General features: G+C 47.4%; 1 protein-coding gene across 16 annotated transcripts in view; it reads left to right on the forward strand.

Annotated features, from left to right (window-relative positions):
• The window catches only part of RUNX1 (RUNX family transcription factor 1), a 264,361-nt gene that overhangs the window by 235,700 nt on the left and 9,205 nt on the right, over positions 1-19,456 (forward strand). For all 16 annotated transcript variants that reach the window (XM_082722945.1, XM_082722947.1, XM_082722946.1 and 13 more), the window contains one exon: positions 18,505-18,666. In XM_082722945.1, coding sequence (XP_082579071.1) covers positions 18,505-18,666 — 162 coding nt within the window. The remainder of the gene's footprint in view (positions 1-18,504; positions 18,667-19,456) is intronic.

Below are 19,456 nucleotides of genomic sequence, written 5' to 3' on the forward strand. Positions count from 1 at the left end.
GAGCCCAGAGAGGTTAAGTGACTTGCCAAAGGTCACACAGCCAGCTCCTATCTATATACATGCGCTTAGCTCTCCTGCCGACCCTCCCCAGCTTGAACACATTCCTAGTATTTGGATACAGCACAGTGAATCTTCCCAAGCCGTCCCTGCAAAACAGCACTTATGTGAAAGAGGGGCTGTTGGAACAAGATAGGGCAGTTAGCAGTCTTCCAAACTCTCCCCCAAGGGTCATGATGTCCCCTGATTTGGGCAGTTTGCCACAGCAACTTTGAACTTCTGACCACAGAGATGAGTGAGCCCTAGAAAGTTGGACCAGAATGAGATAGACAGCCCTCTCATTAGACAGAGGAAGCACTTTGAGCCCAGAGAGGTTAAGTGACTTGCCAAAGGTCACACAGCCAGCTCCTATCTATATACATGCGCTTAGCTCTCCTGCCGACCCTCCCCAGCTTGAACACATTCCTAGTATTTGGATACAGCACAGTGAATCTTCCCAAGCAGTCCCTGCAAAACAGCACTTATGTGAAAGAGGGGCTGTTGGAACAAGATAGGGCAAACACCCGTGTGCCTGCGCACAGCTCCACCCAGTTTCTCATCTTTATATTACCAAAAAAAAAAAAAAAAAAAAGGTCTCAAATAACCCAAACAGGCCGGGTCTGATCTGTAGACAGTCTGCAGGCATCCACCCAAGAAGCTGCCGGTCGGCTGGTCCATCATCCACTGATTTATGTTGTGTGTGTTAAGCCTTAAATTGTTGAGACTCTGGCTGGCTGCAGTGGTATTACTGGAGGGCTGGTGCATGTTTTCAGCTCTCGGAGCTGGCTCCGGGACTGGAGGTGTTGGCCTCAGATCAAGTCCAATCTCACACCTGTCTGAGACAATGAGGGCCTTGTTAGACACATCTCCAGTCAAGGCGGCGCAGGCTGCTTATTTTTCACGTTCAGAACAGAGGGGGGCCAGGGAGAAGCCAAGGCGAGACTGGGATACACGGGGGTCAGCTGCCTCCCTTGCCCTCTGCTTTCTGCCCCTTCCCGGGACCTGCCCCCCACCCCATTTTACAAACTTGTCCTTATTTTTGGAAATTAAAAACAAACAAACAATACAACAGTAGCCCTCTTATGAAGGAGAATTTCCCACTGCCAAACAAGAAGCTCGAGGCCTGGTGGAGAATAAATTCACAGTCACCAAGGGAGCTGAGCCACAGAGTGGAGAAGCAGGATGGTGAAAAAAGCCGAAATCCAAACTCTTTTCCACACCGGTGGTGTGCAGGAACGGTTTTCACTTCTTGTTTTTCCTCTGCCGTTGCTGTCATGTGAGTGACTGCGGTGGTAAGCGGAGGACAGTGTTTCCCCACCGTGGTGTTATTTGCTGATGAACCAGCAAACTGTTCTGTCCCCGCGCTGTCCCTGCCGTCCCTCGTTACCCATACAGAGAACACCGCAGGCCGCCAGCATTACGTCCGCAGACCCTTTGCACACCCAGCTGTCCGGAGGCCCTGACCCCAGGCAGCCACTGGGCAGGACCTCTTCTGGGTTGGCCCAGGTCGGCAGCCCTCAAGGCTGATGGCTGTGAACGCTCTTTCCTCAGTCACAGCCCCCCCCCCCCCAAATGACTTGTGTTGCACGGGGCCACACGATGTGCAAGCCCTTGGGATAAAAATCAAGGAAAAGTTTCCCGGAGTTAGGGAAGCCGACCTTTTCTGCCAGGCCCCACAATAGGCCCCTCGCTAGCACCTAGGGACTCCTCCCGCGTGCACCTGTCATGGCCCGGGGGCTTGTAAGGAATCTCTCCGCTTCCTTCTCTGTGAGCAAGGCTCTTACCTGAGCGGGGACACACGGAGGTGCCAGCGGTCACTCTGTTCTGCTCGTCCTCCAACGACAAACAGGCAGTCCCCGACCTTTCAGTTCCGAGAATGGGCTTAAGCGCTAAGTCCCACTGCTGACTCATAGCTTCAGCCCCCGAGACCTGTCGGGGAGGGGATATGTGCAGGCTGCTTATTTTATCTGAGGCCTGGGATTTCGGAGCAAATCACTTTGAACTCCGCTGTCCTAGTTTCTTTCTGCGCACATCAGCCAGCTTGCCCCAGGACACCTTTTCCGAGGCAGCAGAGAGAGGCGTGGGAAGCAGCAAGGTGAGATAGGAAACCTGGGGGCTTCTGGCTCCCTTCTGCCCAGGTCTGAACCCCTTCCATGCGACCTTGAGTGGCTATACCCGCGACGACCCTGGACCCTGGGAGATGGCGTCGCCGCTAAGACTGTGGCTTCTGGGAGGCCAGAGGCAGCACTGCAAAGCCGCCTCTTTGAGGCCACTCTGTCTGAACTTACAGCCTGGGGAGGGTGGTGGCGTAAGAAGCAGATGTGGCCCCCTCAAGCCACCTGAGGGCCAAGGAGGACCAGAGACAGAAACCAAACCTGCTCCGACTAAGATCACTTGAACCACGGGCTTCTCAGCTCCTTCTCTGGCCCTGCCTCTGCCTCTCTTGGGGCCATGAGGTTTCCATCCTTCCCTGGATCCTGCCATTCTTCAGGGTACCTCCCTGCCCCCCCCCTTCCCCATCCAACAATCGAGTCCATCTTCTCTTGCCCTGAGCCCATCCTTTGGGGCCTGGGACTCCACCATCTTCCCAAGCCTTGCCGCCATCATTACCCGATGGGGTTAGGTTGCTGATGCTCCAACTGTCATGGGCTCCTGGAAACAAGGACCCAAGGTTTCCCTCTGTGCTTTGAGATCATCCAAACTGTGAAACCAACTAACGAGATGCTTTCCAAGCGTCCCTGAGCCCTGGGCACCTGCACCCTCACCTCCCCGTCTCCAGTCATGGTTCCAAGAGTGACAGGCTTGGTCAGGCAGGAGCTGTCTCTCCTACTTCTCCAGACCCACACGACCCTAGCCCGGATCTGCAGGGCAGGGGAGAGTGGGAGTCACTGAGGAAGACTTTCCCTGCTCTCGGGATAGCACATCAAACCTGGTGCTTGACATGTTTTCATCTGAAGTCCAAAACTTTCTTCCCGGAATGATCTCCTTCATCCCAAAGCACCAATTCTAGGGCAGAGCCTTGCTTTTTAGTTCTGTGACGGACTCTTCTTCCTCCTCCCAGAGCCCAGCTCTGAGCCTGGGACAGGGAGCCTCGGTGGTCCCACCCAGATGACAACTAGCTCGCCCCTTTCCCTTTGCTTCTGTGACAAGGAGGAAGGTGGGAGTTTCTCTGCTTCTTGACCTTCCGACTCCATGACCTTCTACAGCCTTCTGTTTTCTAAAGCTAATGAGCTACCCTTTTCTTTTGCTGACCCCCAACCCCCCAGGTCAGACTCTTGTGTCACTGTCTTTCCTTGCTGTCCACCTTCCTCCTCAGACAGCTCACCTTAAGGCTGTCCCCCAAATTCCTGAAGCTGGCTTTACACATTGAATTAGAGATTCAGACCCCAGAGTAAAAGAAGTTGTTTACCCACTATTTCCTTGGAACCCCACCCCCCACCTCACTGCTGCCTCCCAGACGCCTGCACTCTGCGCCCTCCCTCTACGGTCAGGTGTGTCCCTGTGTCACCTCCTTCCCTAAAAGCATTCCTGATTCTTCCTGGTTCTGGCACTTTTCAAATCCATCCTTCCCTCCATCCACTCTTGACCTTGGTGGCCCGGCTCTCTGCCCACCTGTCACCAAGCCTCTTTCCCCAACGGACCTGTTGCCAGGCCTTGGGGTCTCAGGGGCTGAAACATTTCACTGCCACCCCGTCGATGGCTTCGCCCTGTGCCTAAGACAGACGACAAAGGCAAGTTTCCCCCTTCCCCTCCCCTCTGTGGCGTTGCATTATGATCCTCAGCTGGTGGCTAAAGGACCATTCCAACTCGCCTGTGCCGGCCCACTTGTCTGTCTGGAAAAAAAAAAATAGTAGAACGTGGGCCATGTGGGGACTGGGGGCGGGGGGTGGGGGAGGCCATTTGCCACCCTCTTTGTCAACCCTCCCTTTCGCTTTCTTCGCCTCCTCTTCCCTCAGTTCCTCAGAAGCCTTTTTTGTTCCAGGCAAGGGGAAAGTACTTCGGACGTGTTGTTGAGACTGGTTTGCTGTTTTTTTTCAAAGACGGGAAGTTCCTGTTTATTGGAAAGGTTGTTCACTTCCAAAGATGTTACAGAGCCAGGCAGCTACAGGATGATTTCTCGCTGCCTTTTCTCGGGGTGGTACACAATACAAAATAATAATAATAATAGTAGTAATAATAATAAACCAATGAGAGCAAGACAACCAGTGAACACAAAAGGAGATGTTAGAATAGGTTTTTGTTGGTACTTGCATTTTCTTGTTGAAAAACAGCAAAGACCCTGAGGTACAGAGGTGTGGACAGAAGCCCGATGTTATCTGCCCCCTAGAAATCCTGCCTGGAGTCCAGCAGCGGGCGGGATCCAGAACTCAAAAAGACGGAGGCAACTGGTCCTGCTCAGTACAAACGGTGCTTTCAGTCTTTCGTAAACAGCCTGTGCCCCAGGGCTCAAATCCTTCAAAAGTTTGCCTAGGTAATTGCGTTTCATTGCTGTCTGGCATGTGCTCATCTGTCTAATCTAGGGGTTCAGACAGCCAGGCCAAAGCCTGCGAGACTGGAGGAGAACGAGACTGTGAATTTAATCCACTTGAAAGACGGACTAATACAAGTACGGCTAACTCATTATTTTAAGTGATGGGAGCAGAAAAGGGTATGGCACTTTCCATAAAAGGGTTTAAAATCAGCACAGTGCAGCCACTTGGCAGTTGGAGGCCATCAGAAGAGAAGGTGGAACCAGGCCGACCATGGGATCCTCGCTGCCACCTTCTCGTTTCTGGAAGCCTCCGTCCGGCCCACGACCACAGTGGGGTCGGAGGGAGACAGACACCCACCCTCCCTCCCTCCCTGATGCACAAATTCACAGCAACAGACACCAACTTTTATTTGAGGTTTGGGGGTGCTGGGGCTCAGTTTCAGGATGAAAAGGGGATATCAATTGAGTAAGGACTTCCCAGTCAGCGCCACAGAGCCCAGAATTCCCAGGCCTGTATGCAGGAACAAGGGTCCCTTCCCCTGTGTCCACTGGGCGCCGTGCTTAACAATTATTTCTTTTCTTTTCTTTTCTTTTCTTTTCTTTTCTTTTCTTTTCTTTTCTTTTCTTTCTTCCTTTTGAAAGTCAAACCTGTTTTGTTTTGTTTTGTTTTGTTTTGTTTTGTTTTGTTTTGTTTTGTCAGTATATGGTAACTAGGTTGGGGTGGGAGCAAAGGCTTCAGTCATCACACAGTAAGAAACAGCCCTCTCCGAAGAACCAGAGGTCTGCCCCTGCCATGTCACCAGCCTGGCGTGGGGGGCAGAGGGAGTCACGAAGAAGGCTTCAGCCTTCTCCGAGGTGGGGTGGGCTTAGAACGTCTCTGAGGTCTCTCTGTGTGCGATCATTCCATGAGATGTTGGAATGAAACCTTAGAAATGTTGACAGTGATTTGCATCATTATCTAGTTACATGTGACTCATGCCCGGGAAGCTTGGGAAAGGCAAGCACTAGCCTGTCCCTTCTCAGGTGGCAAAGCTGACGGTCAGCTCAGGGGTGATGTTGTTGGTCGTTTACACCTTCGTCTCACCCAGGACACGGCGTGCCAGTTTCAAGTCTGGGTGCCAGGCCATGAGGCTGTGAGAAAGAGTCATCCCAAATCCTGGCATAGGGACAGAGTTCTCCCTGGGCACAGTGTGACGGCTGAGGCCATGCGGGCAGACCATGGTCCCCAGAGACCCTGGTTTCCACAGGGGCTCCAAAAGATTCCCAGAACACCCCTTCTCTTCTCAACACCCCTGAGTTTCTCGTGTCCTGCGCCTGGGGTGCGTGCCTAACCTGGGCTGGGTCTTCCTCAGGCACCACTGGCATTTGGGGCCAGGTCTTTCTCTGCCATGGGGGGGGGCACTAGATGCCAGGAGCAGCCTTCACCCTAGTTGTGACGGCAGGAATATCTCCAGACATTGCCCAATGTCCCCTGGAGGAGAAACAGCCCTGTTGAGAACAGTCTGGGAAAGTCACAAGGATCTTGTCGTGCACACTGGTGCTCCATGCCAGCAGCAAAGGGGAGTCACTTGGGCATCTCTGCTTGGTAGTAAGTCAGCTTTGGAGCCTCACGTCTCTTGTCTGTAGGTCATCCCTTTTGTTGAGCAAGAGTCTCCTAGTCTGCTATCTCACACACTCCTTTAAAAAATTTTTTTTAAATTCTTCCATGTTAGTCCAAGTCACTGAAAACCTATTGCTTCTCTGAGAAAGCCTTCCTTGACCTTGTAAATCAAAGCAGTCCTCTGGAGGGAGGTTTCCCACTGCTGGGCTCGGTATCATCTTTCTCAGGGTGACCTCATCTATTAAAGTATGAAGGTTGTATTTGAAATGCCATTTACTTTCTCTAAGTCAATAAATGAAGCTGTGGATCTTTAGATCATCAGAGGTCTGCTTATTACCAAGAGTTTTTGTGTGTGTGTGTCATTTTTTAAATCGAGATCTGTGTTAGAGTTTAAAAGAATTCCGGCAGATTTCCATTTGCCTTTCTGAATCAGTTTGGGGTGATATTCCTCTGCGAGTGTAGATTGCCCCTAGATGAATCTGACTTTATTAGTTTATGTCCTTTGTTCAGAGCACCAGGGATGAGCTTGTGAAAGCACGCGCAGCTCTTATCTTCAAAGCTCTCCTTTATACGGCAAAAGTGCACCTCAGCAACCTGTGTTACTAATCTGTGGCAGTCCCAATTAGTTCGCATCAAGGTCAGTCCTTTGGGGGGTGCACGCTGGCTGCAGACTTAAGGGAACCAGTTCCTCTTGCACTGAGCTCGCGGAGAAGGCGGCCGAGGAGGCATCAGACAAAAGAGGGGGTTGCCCGCTCCCCGAAGAGAGGTTGATAGCGACTCTCCCTGCCCTGGCTCACAAGCCAAAGAAACTCAGTTATTCTAAAGAACCCAAAACTAGCATGAGAACCGGCCGCCCCAGGAGGAGGCTGTTTGGGTTCTCCCCCACTGTCTTACTCGGATGGCAAATATTTGAGTGCTTTTGCAGTTGTTGCAACATAACAAAAAGTGTAAGAGAACTATTTCTTGGGGACTTTTGACGAATGGAGAAGCCTTGGGCTCGAGAAGTGTAGTGAACATGACCCCTCCAAAACTGTGTCTGTGAAAAAAGAAGTTAGAGCTCTAGGTCAGGAGCATGTTGAGTTTTAGGAATGAAGGGTGATGCTGAGCTCACAGTGGCCTGTCCTGCTGTGTCTCTGAGGCCACCAAAGGAAGATAGTGAATCTGTGAATCCTGTAGGTCTCAAGTCTCCAGTGCAGGGGGTGAGGCCCCTCTTACGTGAAGAGAATATGCATCCTTGGTCTGCTGTCATGAATGAAAGGGTCCGTGGCCAACTGGAATGGCAGTGCCTTTTAAGAGGGAGAAAGAAATTCACTGTTTGATCTGTTCAGAGATGTGCCCTATAGTCCTATGAAGTTCAGAGCATTGGAGGTGAAGGGAGGGTAGGATTCACACCACATTTGCTGCTGCTCCCCCCAAGCACATGCTGTGACTTTGTGCCTAGGGCCAAAGGCAGGATGGATGCTTGTGGAGGTGCAGAAGGGGGCGGTCCTCCCAGGGCCCCCGCCTCCTGGCTCCTGCCTCTGGGAATTCCCGGAGCTGGGCCTGATGTGTGGGAAAGGAAAACAAGGGGTGGGTGCAGGTAGGGGGAGAAAAGTCATGGCAGGACAGCACAGCCGGCAGTGAGCGTGAGGAAAACAGGAGCACACTGAAGCAGACACTGAGCCAGTGGTTTATGGAAGGAGGCCAGGCACTTCAGCTTGAGAAACTCACCCTACCCTCCTTCAGGTGGGGAGCACGGAATGGAAGCTCTTCAAGAAAGAGTGGCCGCCGTGCAACCACCTTGGGCTGAGCAGCTGCAGTGCCGCTGCTGAAAGAGGCTGGCGCTCAGTGGAAGGAAGGGCTTCTGTCTCCTCTCCAGCAGGCTGCCACATGCAGCCTGCTGGACCCTCACATGTGCTCACCGCAAAACCACGTTTTCCCTGGGGGAAGCAGTGGGGAAACTGAGTCTCGAAGGGATTAACTCATTTGCCGCCAGCACAGCCTTGAGTGAAGGACCAGTCAAGGGCTCAGCCCTAATCTCTCCAACTCCCAAATGACAGCCTTGCTCTGCTCTTGCTCTGGCCCTCATGATTGTCTGAGGGACAGCCTCAGGACATAGTTCCCAAATCCTGGAAATGTTTGGGGACAACAAAAGTCAAAGGCTAGTGAAGCATCCTTGCGGGTTCCCTGCCAGCACTCTCTAGATACGATGTGGTGTTGCATCCTTTGTTCCCCACTTCATATGACTCCTGATTTTATTAGAACTCTGTGCTTCAGCGTGTGCTGCTCCAAACCAGAGTGTCTGGGTGAAAAATCCAGAAAGGATGCATTCAGGCCCATGCTGCATGGGATCAGGGGATACAGTGGCTACATGAAGGGCTTCAGCCACTCTAAAATCTGTCAAACCATTGTTACCTTTTTTTTTTTTAAACCACAAAAGTGCTAAAGTAAAATCTAGGGTCGCAGCTGGGAGAAAGCACAGCGGGAAAGCTATGATCATGCTGATGGGGAGCGTGGCTTCCTGTCATGTCCGCCCCGCACTACCTGTGTCTCCCACAAGAGATGTGTCTGAGTCCAGATGTTGGCTGGAGGGAGGTACACTGACACAGAGGGCTGGGGGCTGCACAGCTGGATGGAGCGGCCTCAGGGGAAGCCAGGCCACAAAATGACGTGATGCATAGCTATTGCGTGCCAGATCTCTTTCTGAGCTGGGATCCAGAGCGGCTCCTCCAATACTGACAACTCACTGTTGTCCTGCAGCCCTTGAGGCCCCAAAGTGAACATCACTCCTTTTTTCTTGCTCGCTGCCACTCTGAGGCATTACAATGACCCTGGCAAAGCTTGGCCACACTACTTAATCTTACTGAATCTGCTCAGTCAGAGAAATCGCTGGTATCTCTTTGAGAAGTCCTAGGGACTCCCCCTCATCCTCACAGGGCCTTCCATTGACAGTCTGGACAGTGGCTTGGCTCTGACAGTCTCCCATCCTGTGCCGTGGCCAGTGATGCTCAAACCTGCACGGTCCTCTTTATAGCATGTGCTATCCCCACGGAATGTTCCTTTAGATTATTCTGTTTCTTTAGCTATGGGCCATCCCAGGTGATGCCATGCCTCCCCTGTGTGTAGCTTCCCCCTTCGAGGTGTCTGTCACTCGTTTCCTGCAAGTGAGGGTCCTCTTGCTATGTCAAGCGCATGATCCCAAGCTAGAGGCTGCCAGAGATCTCCCAGCGATTGACATGGTATTTCTGGCTCATCCTTTTCCAGGAGCTGCAGAGAGGGGGAAGGGGCTAGAGAATGAGGGGCCGGAAACCATCTTTACTGCCTGTGTTTTGAGATTTTCACTGAAGGAGAAGGGAGGAAGGGAAGGCGATGAACAGGGCAATTGTGGAATCATTTGAACCTGGCCAGTGGGCTGGCCCTCCAGCAATTTACCCAGCCCACCTATAGAACCAGTGGGGGCCTGGAAAGTGTGTTCCAGGGCAGAGGCACAGAAAGTGAGAATGCAGAAAATCTTTACGGGAAGGGTATCTGCAATGGATGTTTGTTTAACAAAGTCCAGGGCAACTGTCGGCAAGTCTGCAAGGGAAGACAGGGGAAGACCAAAAGGTGCCTTCTGTTCCCTCAAAACTGTGCTCCCTCCACCCCATGGGAACTGAAGGCTACTCTCTCTCTGGCCCCGGGACATGGTGCCGGCAGAGAACAGGAGGTGTTTATCCATACACCCATCTTTTCTAGAAGCCAATGACTTACCCTCCAGCCCTTCATCAGAGAAAACTGTGCCTGAGTCCAGAGCTCTTTTCCAGACGTGCCTCAGACTGATGGGGCTGAGGGGAGAGGCCTCATGGCAAAAGTTGAACTGTTTCCCCTGGGAAGTGTCTGGCAACTCTAATGAGGACCGGCACTTTGCATTTATAGAGCGCCTTTCATCTGTGGCTCTCAAAGCTGCTCCACAAACATTAATTAACTCTCACACCTGTGAGGCAGGTGAGGCTGGTTACCCCCATTTTTAGAGATGAGGAAACAGGTTTGAAAGGAAAAGGGCTGTGGTGAGCCACCAGGGCTGGGGGTGGCTCTGCTGGAAGGGACTGGCTTTCTGGATTCCCAGCGCCCTGACCCAATGGCCCTAAGCGCAAAGCCAGGGAGCCTCCCTGGGACCAGGCTCCAAATATGGGTCCCAGAGGCTGTGCGTGGGGGAGACGTGGCCACACGCCTCCTTTTTTCCCTCCTGCAGGCAGCCTGCCACCTCCCAGGCCCTGCGATCTGGACAAGACCCCTCAAAACCCTGAAGGCCTTTAAAATGCAGCCTCCCTGGGCAGGTCTCTGCCTGGGCTTGGTGCTGGATGCTTCCCTTCCAGTAATTGCTGGAAGAATGAATGCATCTTAGCTCTACATGACTATCCAAGATGTGTATAGCCGGCAGAGACAACGGTTGGCAAATACCAGAGCTATTTCACAACCTCGCTTTTTCCAGGATCCAAAGCTGGTAGGAGCTGACTCACATTATCATGGGGTTTCACTGATAGCAACAATGTGCAAATCCCGTGTCTGCTACCTGGGCGCACTTCTAAGTGACCGCTTAGCCCTCCTTCCTCTTGCCGTGCTGCGTTTTGACTCCCTGCCACAGAGGCCAGAGGAAATGGCACTGAAGGCCAGTGGGACTTCCAGGGAGATGCCTCTTTCAAAGCAGAGAAGGACCCCGTGCCTGGGGCCACCACAGCATGGGGTTCTAAAGGTAGCAGCAGAGCCCCAGGGGGCATCCTTTTGTTTGCAGAGCCGAAATCTTCCCTCCCAAGGGTCCAAGATGGGGAGATGCAAGCTGCCACCACCACCACCACCACCCCCAGGGCCCGCCCTGACACATCACCCTGGAAACTGACTCACATCTCTGAGCCCTGAGTCATATCCTGTTGTGCGTTTGGAGGCATCCAAGAGGGCATTACACCAGCTACCCATGACTGAGGTGAATCTGAAGGGCACCCTGGGAACTACCCTGCTGTCTTCCAAACAGAAAGAGGGAAAAAATCCTCCAGGGGGGGAAAAAAAAAAAAACCAGGATGGCCCTGAGGGTTTCTGTGTTCACCAAGCAGGTTTGGCTCTTAAAAATAGACGCCAGGGCCCCATGACATACATAACTGTCTGGTCTCTGTTTTTAAACGGCTCTGAAGGGTTACCAAAAGGTCGCATCTTTTAAAGATATCAGCCGAAGAGCCAAGGGAAGGGCCTTCTAACTATAATAGCCACACCACAGAGCTGCCAACCTCCTCCTGGCCCTTGGCAGAGAGAAGATGATTGTGCTGTTGGGAATCCAGGTTTTGAGGGTGGGCATTCAAGACCCCAGAGAGGTAGGTGGTCCTAGTCAAACCAAAAGGGGTCTCTGGCCATGCTCCTATGTGGCCTGGTGGGGGCCTGGGGCCAAAGTTGGAAGTTTGAAACATTTCAAAGAACAGCATTCAGTTTTGTTGATTTTCTTTGTCACCTTCCTGTGCGACACCTTCTTTGTCGTTCTGTTTCCCCGATTGCTACTTTAATTCTTATTATGTCTTTTCTTCTCCTTGCTTTTGGCTTATTTTGCTCTTTTTCCTCTAGTTTCCTAAGCTGGGAGCTTAAATTATTGATTCTGGACCGCTCTTCTTTTCTAATATATGCATTCAATGTTTTAACTATCCCTGGAAGCACTGCTTGCACTATGTTCCACAAATAGGGAGAAGCTGGATTTTCATTTAGTTCAAAATGCCTTCTAATTTCTCTTGAGAATTCTTAGTTTACCCATGGGTTACTTGGAGGTCTGTTGTTGAAGCTCCAAATATTTGTTCTAGGTAACTTTCTGTTGTTTGTGGGTGGTGGTAGTGGTGGTGTTGCTGTTGTTTTGTTTTTAGTATTAAATCCGTGCGGCCTGAGAATAAACTTTGTATGATTTCTGTTCTTTTAAATTTGTTAAGGTGTATTTTATGGCCCAGAATATGGTCTGTCTGGGCAAATGTCCCCTGTGAGCTTGAGAAGAAAGGGTATTCTGCTGTTGTTAAATGGAATCCTCTATAAATGTCAATTACATCAAGTTTGTTGGGAACACGGTTCAGGTCAAAATGCCCTAATTTTCTGCCTGCTTGATCCATCAATTACTGGGAGAGGGGTGTCGAAGTCTTTAACTAAGTGTATTTTTCTATTTCTTCTTGTAGTTCTAAATCAGTGTTTGCCTTGTGTTTTCTGACACTGTTCTTAGGTGCTTACATATTAAAGATTGTTACATCTTCTTAGAGAACGCAGTCTTTCATCGTCTTGCAATTCTCATCTTATCCCTGAAAATTTTCCTTTTTCTGAAGTCAGTTTTATATTAAATTAATACGGCTACTGCCATTCTTTTGGTTAGTGTTAGCATGGTCTTACTACATCTCTTTACTTTTACCCTGAGTCTTTATATTTCAAATAGTTTCCTTTTGGACAACATATAGTTGGGCCTTGTTATTAACTCATTCTGACAATCCCTATCTTTAAATTGGTGCATGTAGAACATTCATACTTAAGTGATTATTGGTATGGCTGAATTCATATGTACCATGTTTGTTTTCTATTTCTATCTTTGTTTCTCCTTCCCTGTTGAGGTATAGTTTTGTAGAATATAGAATTCTAGGCTGGTGGCTTTTTTTTTTCTTTAAACACTTGAAATATTTACCATACTTTTTGCTTGTATGATTTTTGAAGAGAAGTTAGAAGTAATTCTTACCCTTGTTGCTCTCTGGGTAAGATGTTTCTGTAGATTATTCGGTATTTATCTAGGTGTTCTCTCAGCTTCTTGGATCTGTGGTTTGGTGTCCATCATTAGTTTTGAAATACTACTGGCCATTAATACTTCAGATGTTTCTTCTACTCTGTTTTCTTTTCTTTTTCCTTCTGATATTTCCACTATGCATATATTACACCTTTGGAAATTTTCCCAAAGTTCATGAATGTTCTGTTTTAGGTTTTTCTGTTTGTTTGCTTTGTTTTCTTTCTTTGTTTTTTCTCTTTACGTTATAGTTTGGGAAGTTTCTATTGACATATTTTGGAGCTCATTGATTCTTTCCTCAACCATATCTAGTCTATTGATGAGCCCATCAAAGGCATTTCTCATCTCTGTTGCAATGTTTTTCATTTCTAGAATTTCCTTTTGTATCTGAGAGTTGCCATCTCCCTCTTACATCACCCATCTGTTCCAGCATGATGTCTCTTTTTTCCATTAGAACCCTTAATATATTAATCATAATTAAATTCCCTGGCCAGTAACTCCAAAATCTGTGTCATATCTAAGTCTGGTTCTGCTGTTTGTTTTATCTCTTCAGACTGCTTTCCTTACATTTTGGCATGCCTTGTTATTTCTGATTTGAAAGCTAGACATGAGGGGCACCTTGGTGGCTCAGTCAGTTAAGCATCTCATTCTTGGTTTTTGGCTCAGGTCATGATCTCAGGGTCGTGGGATCAAGCCCCACATCAGACTCCAGGCTGAGCATTGTGTCTGCTTGAGGATTTTCTCCCTCCCTGTCCCTGGCTCTTCTCCCTGCTCGCACATTCCACTCTCTGTCTTTCTCTCTCTAAAATAAATTAAATAAATAAATAATAAATAAATCCTTAAAAAAAAAGAAAGCAAGCTAGATGTGATTTATCAGATGATGGGAATGGATGTAAGTAAAACTTCAGTATGAGATTTTATGGTCATCTAGCTAGGAGGTGGGCTATGCTTCATGTTTACTGTAGCTGTAGATGTCAGAGGCTTCAATTCCTCCAATATCCTTGTTTTCGTCTCCCTTGTTGCCTTTAGACTTCCCTAAGAACTCTTCTCTAGTCTCTTTGAGCTGTAACCCACTGTTACTCTACTGGATCCCATGAAAACCTGGAAGAATTCCTGATGCCAATCTCATGAAAGTGTCCCCACCCCAGTCCCCATACATGCACAAATGACTGAAGCTCCTAGAAGTTTCTTACTTTCATGGTAGTCTATACTTGGTCTCCAACAGTTTATCAAAATTACCAGTTAAGCGTTCCAACCAATTTACAGCTCCAGCAGCTTCTGGTCGTGGTATGCACACCTCACTCAGTATGATCTTCTATAGTCACCTGCTTCTCAAGATTTTAGGGTGGCAGTTTGCCCTACAGTCTCAGTTCCCTAACAGATCCAAGAAGAGTCATGAATTATCACTCTGTTCAGCTCTTTCCTTGTAAAGAGGGGAGTGGTGACCCCCAAGCTCTTTGCATTTCAGAGCTACAGCTGGAAGCAGCAGAATATCTTGACATCAGTTATTTGATAGGGTCATTTTTCACTCTGGAGATATTTTGATATTGCTGCATCAAAAGGTGAACGCACTCACTTTCTTACTGATGTATGCCATTGATCCCTCTGAATTCAGCACTCACATCCACCCTACCTTATCCCCAATCCCCCTTCTCTGACCTCATTTCAAATGGAAAGGAGAGGAGCTCGGTTTTAACCATTTTTTGATGATCAGACATCTGAAAATAACCCATCACAAAACGACCTCAGTAAAGTGGCTGCATCAAAACATTATGTACCCCGAAAAAAAACAGGAGGCAGAGAGGCTCAAATTTAAATTTTCTAATCCAGTCGTTTTCTTAATGGACATGTGAACTGATTGAGATTGGGTCTTTGCCCCCTCTATCCTTACCTCAAATCTCCAGTTTTCTTGCCCTTTACCACTTAATCTCTGTAGCCCAGTTCCTCCCGGGTGCTGAAGACCAGCAGGCAAACTTTTTATCAGTGAATGGCATGATATTATTACTTGAACCTCACCCTGGAGCAGGAGTGTATGACCTTACCAATAAATTATCAGATAAATCCCTTGGCATGGGTTTATTTTCCTTTTTAATAATATCATCATAAAAAGTAGTCAGACGTACTGAGCATTTAATGTGGCCAAAAAATGTGCTACTTGCTTTTACAAATGGCTTATCTCACTATTCTTCACTACTATCATTTGAAGTAAGAGAACTACATACCAGAGAATATAAGTGACTTGCCCAGGCTAAAGGCAGAATTCGGACTGAAATCAATCTATGACTTAAATTAGGTGCTTTCCCTAGTCTGTTCCTTACAGAGGCAGAACGTAAGTGCGTAATAAATGCCATTAGGGTTATCTCTAATGTGGGAACAGCTGTTTGCAAGTCCAGATTAGGCAGATAATCCACCAATTCACCTGAATGCAGGTCCGCCACTAGCTGTTTCCCTAAAGGCAAGGACTGTAGTCCATTCACTACTGAGTCCCCAAAACAGTGACCCTAGTAAAGCAAAAATGCTCATTGGCAACATGAATGAATGAGGATGTGAATAGCTTCATGAGCCCATGAATTAATGAAAAAATTAATTAATGTGAATGAATAAATGAAGCAACTCTCAGCATGACGATCAGTGCCCCAGGAAGAAACCTTTCCAAGCATCATCTATTCCCAGGATCTTCTCTGATACCAGACCAGAAGCTCCAATGGGTCAGGAACTACATTGGCCTTATTCATCAGGCTATTACTAGCTAAGTTAGCACATGCCTAGCACATACTAAAATTTCAGTAAACTTTTGTTCTTTTCGATGGACTGACTTAGCAGAGGCACTCCATTCAAGAACAAGTAGCCCTACTGTCTGGAGAATGACTGACAGTGGTTCTCTTCCTCAGCCTGTGGCTTCTTTCCTGGATAACTTCCATCTTCTCCCTACCTACTTCCTCTTCCCAGCATAGGTGTATTTATTGTTACAAGCACTATTCTTCACCCCACCCTTCCACCTGAATCTTTCTTAAATCTGATTAACATACAAGTTCAGCAGAGAAATACTGTATACCATCAGTTTGAATTAGAATCCTACACTATTGGAAGGGGCTTTGAGATCATGTCTTTTCAGAGAGGAAAATAGGATGTATAAACAAGTGATTTAGGCTCAAAGACAAGCATGGAGGCCACTTATCCCACTTATCGTGCCTCTCATTCCCATGGTTGGGGTGGCCCACAGTACTGCCCAATATTTCCACACCTGCCTTCTTGTGTTCACGTTGGCCCCATCAGAACAACTGGTAACAGTAAACTCAGCATACATCATATCATCAGTCCTAGTTTTTTTGTTCTATTTGGTGCTTTGGGGTTTTTTATTAATAATACACATAGAATTAGAAAATACCCAAAAAACCTGACATGAGAAGCTCGCCATCACCACCTTCTGGCCCACCGCTGGCAATGAATCCAAACGCAGCTCACTCTGGTCACATGAATGAAAAATGATAATGCAGAGGTCCTTTGGGGTTTTAGTGCTAGCCCTCCTCTAACGCTGGAAAGCTACGTTGTGGTGTGAAGCAAGAATGTTGAATCTAAAACCCTGTGTTAAAAAAAAAAAAAAAACAATCACAGAACTTGGACTTTAATCATAAAGATCATTTTACCAAAGCATATTTTTTAAAAGGCTGTGAAACATTATGCAACGTTTGCATGGTTTAATTATGAGTTTAGAAAAGCCTAGCACAACTTTTTCACTACAGTAAAACATGACAGAGCATGAATCATGGCATAATACTTTATGCTTACTGTGGTTTTAGACATGGGGTTAGGGGTGCTGGGCTGTCTACACAGCAAGGCATGAATTACTGAACCGCAATTCACACCCCGGAGGACTTTATGACAATTATAAAACCTCTTTTGTTTGCTTCTTAAATGATTAAAATATTTGAGTACTATATATTCATCCAGCAAATGTGTATATCTAGGACATATGCATGTCTTACAAAAATATCTGAGTCTATAATTTATTTTTCACTTGGAGCAAAACCCTTATAGTAATACAGGAATGTTGAACAATCTGCTGTTCTGCTCTTTCAGTTACTAGAAACACTGTTACCTGTAAGGCTGTGCAGGATCCTTGACCATAGTGGATCTTTCATTTCCACTGAGTTTAGAATGGACCAGCTATTTTATTCTCTGCCTTCTGCTCAAATTCCCCCAAATTCAGAATGGAACGAGGACCCTTCTTTAATATTAGGTTTCAGAGGTTCTAAGTGAAAATATTTGCCCAGATATTCCAAGCTTAAAAATTGAGTTATTTGAAAAGAAAGAAATTGATCCACATGAGGGACGGGGACTGGGGGGGGGGGGGGGGCAGGTAGTTGGCAGGCACAAGAGCCGGAGATCCAGGTAGATCTATCTCTAAACCCCTGATTCTGTTATCCACTCTGCCGGGCTTCAGACAGATAAACAGAAACAGCAAACTTGAACTGCTGGAAAAGAAAAGCCCCTGAAGGAAGGAGAACTGGATATTTCACAACGAGTAGAAAGAACTCACTTCTTTATGTCCTGGCACATACACAGCCTACACCCAGCATTTTCCTGAGAAACGTTGCTCTTTCTAAATTTACTCCCAGCTTCTTGTAGCTCTGGCTATGAAGACCCCTGGGAACTAGTGTAGTCCACAGAGAAGGTGGGACACAAAGAGAAAATCGATGTTTAACCCTAAAGAAATGGAGGGCTATCTTGTGGGGGAACTGTTCCCATTCAACGTTTCTTACACGTGTTGCCTGAGATTAGAGGGTTCGTTCATTTTTTTCTTCTCCTTTTCATCTGCACTGTGATGCTTTTGAAAACTAAGACTCCTATGAATACTAGAGTCAAATTTACAAAATCCTCTTTACCTAAATCTTCTGAAGTCAGAGTTTTGTCTCTTCTCTATCCCAGTTCCCACTTAATGGCTGTCTATAAAACACTTGCTCAACATTCTGCCCTTTAAACATTGCAAACTTGAGGTCTTGAAAAGGTGCAGGACACCTGTCGGTCTGGGTTGGTAGAGCCAGATCTCTACTGCTGGGCTTGTGAACGAATCCTCAGGTCTCATCATCAGCTTCCCAGCCAGACCTTTTCTAAATTCCTTGGGAGAGAATTCACCTAAATAGAGGATATTTGAAAGTCCTTGGCATATTTTTGCCAAAGTTAAGGAAAAAAAAACCTCTATGTTCTTTTTTGCTTACTGAGCACAGATAGATAGGTGATCCACCTGAGTTTATAAAATCTTCCTGAGGATGAGAATTGTAACTCTTGCTAAAGCTGAAATTGTCTGGGTGGTTGATATGTGCTGTAGTTTAACAGGTGAGCATTAACTTCTACCTGGAAAGCATATTCAACTTCTCCCATCATTGTTATCATGATTAAATCGAACCTCCGGAAGAAACAGTTATCAGAGGAAAATCTTCAAGAATCACACATAAACTGTATTTCAGTGTCTCTCGGGGGAGGGCGGAAATCATCCAACAAAAGCAAATACTTGGATTTACTAGACACTGATCAGCAGGCCACAGGCATGTATGACCTATTTAAACAGAGGTGACTAGTTTTTTATTAAGAGATTTGTTTTTTCTTAAACCCCACCCCACTCTACATTTGATTGACCTCCCTGATTCTCTGCAGACACAAGGCAGATCCAACCATCCCCACCGTGGTCCTACGATCAGTCCTACCAGTACCTGGGATCGATCGCCTCACCTTCTGTACATCCAGCAACACCCATCTCACCTGGACGGGCCAGCGGCATGACAACCCTCTCCGCAGAGCTTTCCAGTCGACTCACAAGTAAGCTGCTTGAACACACCCTTTGAAGTCAAGCTAGAGTGGAAGGTTCAAGAGATTGGAGATGCATAAAGGGTTTGGCAATCATTCGGGGGTGAGGGTAAAATTGTGGTTTAAATACAAGGTTGTTTTAAGTCCCGTGTCCATTCACTGATTTTCCCTGACATCTGGCGAGAGAGATTATGAATATGAAAGAAGAAAAGGATTCTTTGAACATTTCGGGGTTGCTCTCACCTTTGGCAGAGAGAGGTAACAGCTGGGGGATTAAATAATATACAAGGCCAAAGGAATCAGCTCCTAGGACTCAGGAGGGACTGTCCCATTTGATGGTGGCAAGCTTTCACAGGTCATGTGAACAACACTGGGGTACCTGTAGAATGGGAAACAGCTACACCCCAAATGAGACATTTTGAACTAAGAGCTCTTCATCCTGGATTAGAGGAACAGAATGGAAAGCTCGGGTGTCGTGGTTAGCATAATTGTTGTTAATACGAGCTCATTAAATATTAGTCATTTAACCTATGAGACCTTTTGGGCTTGGCACTCACCTTTGCTCGTGGGCAGGGAAATCAGAGTTAGAGAAAAATTCCTTTGTTGAAAGCAAAAGAAGAAACTCCCTGTTTGGAGCTTTGAAATTGGAGCTGGACCAAACTGTGAAAATACTTCAGAGAACTTCAGCATTATGAAGCCTGCAAACACACTTCATATGCGTGGGGAGGAGGGTGGTTGTTTTTACTTTTCAGTTCTTGAGATCAGATTATAGTAGATTAGGGGGCAGGCAAAGGGGCAAAGG

Source organism: Mustela nivalis (genome assembly GCF_964662115.1).
Source record: "Mustela nivalis genome assembly, chromosome: 1".
NCBI lineage: Eukaryota > Metazoa > Chordata > Mammalia > Carnivora > Mustelidae > Mustela > Mustela nivalis.